Below are 3,699 nucleotides of genomic sequence, written 5' to 3'. Positions count from 1 at the left end.
GTTTTTGCAGATCTCTAGAGCTGACACGCTGTAAAATAAGCACAGTTGGTAACAAACACTTAACAAAGGGTTAGGGTCGGTCAATGATGGGTTACCTAATCTGCGTGCCTCCTCGCTCGGGGATATAGAAAGGCATTTAAAAAAAAAGGAATCTTTTCAGAATGGATATAAAATAATTTTAGAGGGGAAGAAAATTGACAACAAGAAAATTTCTTTTTTGCTATCAATATTTTGGAGGGAAAGAAATTAAGAATATCTATAATTGTTGGGGATTCGAAACAATCAAATCGAACCCTTACCCTTCCGGACCTTGTTAGAAAGTTGAGCAAGAAAGAAATTCACCACAAATCAAAGATAAAAACTTGCAGAAGTAAGAACAAGGGAGAACACACGAATTTAACAAGGTTCTGCAACGTGCCTACGTTCTCGGGAGCCACAACACACAATCTCTTTGATTAATTGAAGAAGGAATACAAGCACTCAAACAAGAGATTAATCTCTCTGATATTCTCTCTCTCTTTTCTCTCTTTCTGATGGTTTTTCACGTTCTTATTACCCCTAGATATATATGAATCTCAGCCCAAACAGAATTCAAAACAGATTAGGAAACTGCCAGCTCGACTCGCGGTCGATCGCCGAACCAGTCGCGGTCGATCGGATAAACGACAGAAACCCAAAACACATACAGGGTATCTCCGGTCAACCGCAGAACCCATCGTGGTCGACCGCAAAAAATCCAGAGACTTTTCTTAGTCGCATGCACGTTCGCGGTCGACTGCCGAGAGCACCGCGGTCGACCGCACTACAGTTTTCCTATTTCCTTCGTTTTGATTCATCTTCTTGATTTCAGCTTCGGCTTCAGCTTTGGGTCTACACTTAGACTAACAATCTCCCACTTGGAGACCAAAATGCCATCAGCGAGTTCACCCGAACTCTTCCTTTCTTCGCAAGTATCTTCTCCTCCTCGAAAAATCCTTTCTTCAATCATCAACATCCCGGCGATCTCGCCGATCCTTCTAGTGTGGCTCCGCCTTCATCTTCTACTCGTGAAGGCCAACTGAAGTTGCGCACAACTTCAGTTTCTCAATGGTGATTGTCTTCATTAACATGTCCGCCGGATTTTGACTCCCCAAAATCTTCATTAAGTGTAACTTTCCGTCTTCAATTAGCGAGCATATGAAATGGTATCGTACGTCGATGTGCTTCGTTCTGGCATGATAAACTGGATTCTTGGTAAGATGTATAGCGCTTTGTCTATCACAATAAACAACTCCTCTCTCTTGCTTCAGATCCAACTATTCCAAGCACCCGTTCAACCAGACCATCTCCTTGCTTGCTTCAGTCACCGCGACACACTCAACCTCGGTTGTAGATAAAGTCACAATGGTCTGCAGACTGAGACCTAGCTCATTGCTGTCGACGCTACCCCGTGATGCTTCGCCTCGTATCATGATCACCAGCGAAGTCCGCATCCATGTATCCCTACAGCACTAACTCCTTCCTCCTGAAACATAGTGGCTTGTTCGTTGCCCCTCTTAAGTACCGCAATATCCACTTCACAGCCTCTCAATGCTGCTTCCCTGAATTTCTTACAAACCTGCTTATAACTCCCACTGCATGGGTAATGTCCGGCCTTGTACAAACCATCACGTACATGAGACTCCCAATGGCCGAAGAATATGACATCCTGCTCATATGCTCACTCTCTACATCTGTCTTAGGCGATTTCTCCTCAGATAACTCGAACTGACTTCCAAGAGGTGTGCTAACAACCTTAATATTTTACATATTGAACCTCTGAAGTACATTCTCGATATATCCATCTTGGCTCAACCTCAACTTCCCTTCAGCTTCATCCCTACTGATTCGCATCCTTAAAATCTGCTTTACTGCACCTAGATCCTTCATTACAAACTTCTTTGCCAGTTGCTTCTTCAAACTATTTATCTCCTCTAAACATGGTCCTGCTACTAACATATCATCAACATATAATAACAATATAATAAAGCTAGACTCGAACCTCTTGAAATAGCAGCAATGATCCGAATTGTATTTTCTGTAGCCATTATTTTGCATGAAGTTATCAAACTTCTTGTACCACTGTCTCAGAGCCTGTTTCAAACCATATAAGCTCTTCTTGAGCTTGCACATCATCTCTTCCTTTCCTTCTTCAATGAAGCCAACATGTTACTTCATATAAATTTCTTCATCTAAGTCACCATGAAGAAAGACAGTCTTCATATCTAACTGCTCATGGAAGAGGTTTTCTATAGCCACCAAGCTCAACACCACCCTGATGGTTGTGAGCTTTATAACAGAGGAAAATATCTCCGTGTAGTCCACTCATTCTCGCTATTGGAACCCCTTTATAACTAATCTAGTATTAAACCTCTTGCTTCCATCACTCTCTTGCTTGACCCGGTAGACCTATTTGTTATACAAGGCCTTTTTCTGTGCAGGTAGCTGTGCTAATTCTCATGTCTCATTAGTGAGTAGAAAATCCATCTCCTCCTGCATCGCATGCTCCCACTGCTGAGATTCACTCACTTGTATAACCTCCTCATAGCTCTCTAGTTCACCGCTATCTGTCAACAATAAGTAATCAAGAGATAAAAGATATCTAGGATTCGGTTTGGGTACCCTAGATGACCTCCTAAGCTCCACGCCCTAGGTAGTTGCTTCTGCACCAAGAGTCTTCTCCATTCTTCGATCAGAATAAACATCATCACCCCTATCTAGAAGTTCCTCTAAATCTATGTACTCGGATCCACCTGCATCCGAAGTGCTGCTCCCACTGCTTTGGCTATCCTTGTCATTTTCCCTATCTTTGTACATCACCTCCTCATTGAATATGATGTCTCAGCTCCTGATGATTTTCCTGTTCTTTTCATCCCAAAGGCGATACCCAAACTCATTAATACTGTATCCAATGAATGTGTACTTCTGTGACTTAGCCTCTAGCTTGTCCCTTACATGATCACTAATATGAACATAAGCCACGCAATCAAATACCCGCAAGTGTGAGAGATTTATCTTCTTTCCACTCCAAACCTCCTCTGGAATCCTAAAATCCAATGTAACTAATGGCTCATGATTAATAAGGTAAGCTGTCGTATGCATCGCATTCGTCCAAAATATCTTAGACAGACCTGCATGTAATCGTATGCTCCCGGCACGCTCCGTCAAGGTCCTGTTCATCCTCTCTGCAGTGTCATTCTGCTGCGGCGTTCCTAGAGTAGTCATCTCTAAGTGAATATCATTCGTAACACATAACCTCTTGAATTCCTCCAGCTCGTATTCTCCATCATTGTCTGATCTTAGACACTTCACCTTCAGACCTGTCTTGTTCTCCACCATGGCCTTCCACTTCTTGAAGACTTCGAATACCTCTGACTTGTGCTTCATGAAGTAAATCCACACCTTCCTCGAGTGATCATCGATAAAGGTGATATAGTATCTCGAACTGCTAAAAGAAGACACACTGACTGGACCTCATATATCTGTATGAATCAATTCTAGCTTATGAGCCTTAGATGGTCTTCCACCCTTCTAGAAACTAACACTCTTCTGCTTCCCAAGGATGCAGTCTTCACAAACCCCGACTTCCACGGAGTCAATCTTAGTTAGCTTTCCTTGTGAATGCAAGATCTTCATCCCTTTCTTGCTCATGTGTCCTAGCATATTATGCCACAGATCTAT

The 3,699-nt window shown here is 42.6% G+C and overlaps 1 protein-coding gene across 1 annotated transcript in view; it reads right to left on the bottom strand.

The window, feature by feature from the left end:
• LOC109847342 (GDSL esterase/lipase CPRD49-like) overlaps nucleotides 1-3,357 on the bottom strand; it is a 6,767-nt gene extending 3,410 nt beyond the window's left edge. The window contains exons 1-3 of the mRNA XM_020416575.1: nucleotides 3,150-3,357; nucleotides 1,807-1,967; nucleotides 1,544-1,687 (exon numbers count right to left, since the gene is read on the bottom strand). Coding sequence (XP_020272164.1) covers nucleotides 1,544-1,687; nucleotides 1,807-1,967; nucleotides 3,150-3,357 — 513 coding nt within the window. The remainder of the gene's footprint in view (nucleotides 1-1,543; nucleotides 1,688-1,806; nucleotides 1,968-3,149) is intronic.

Source organism: Asparagus officinalis, chromosome 7 (genome assembly GCF_001876935.1).
Source record: "Asparagus officinalis chromosome 7, Aspof.V1, whole genome shotgun sequence".
NCBI lineage: Eukaryota > Viridiplantae > Streptophyta > Magnoliopsida > Asparagales > Asparagaceae > Asparagus > Asparagus officinalis.
This window is presented reverse-complemented; position numbering and strand designations above follow the sequence as displayed.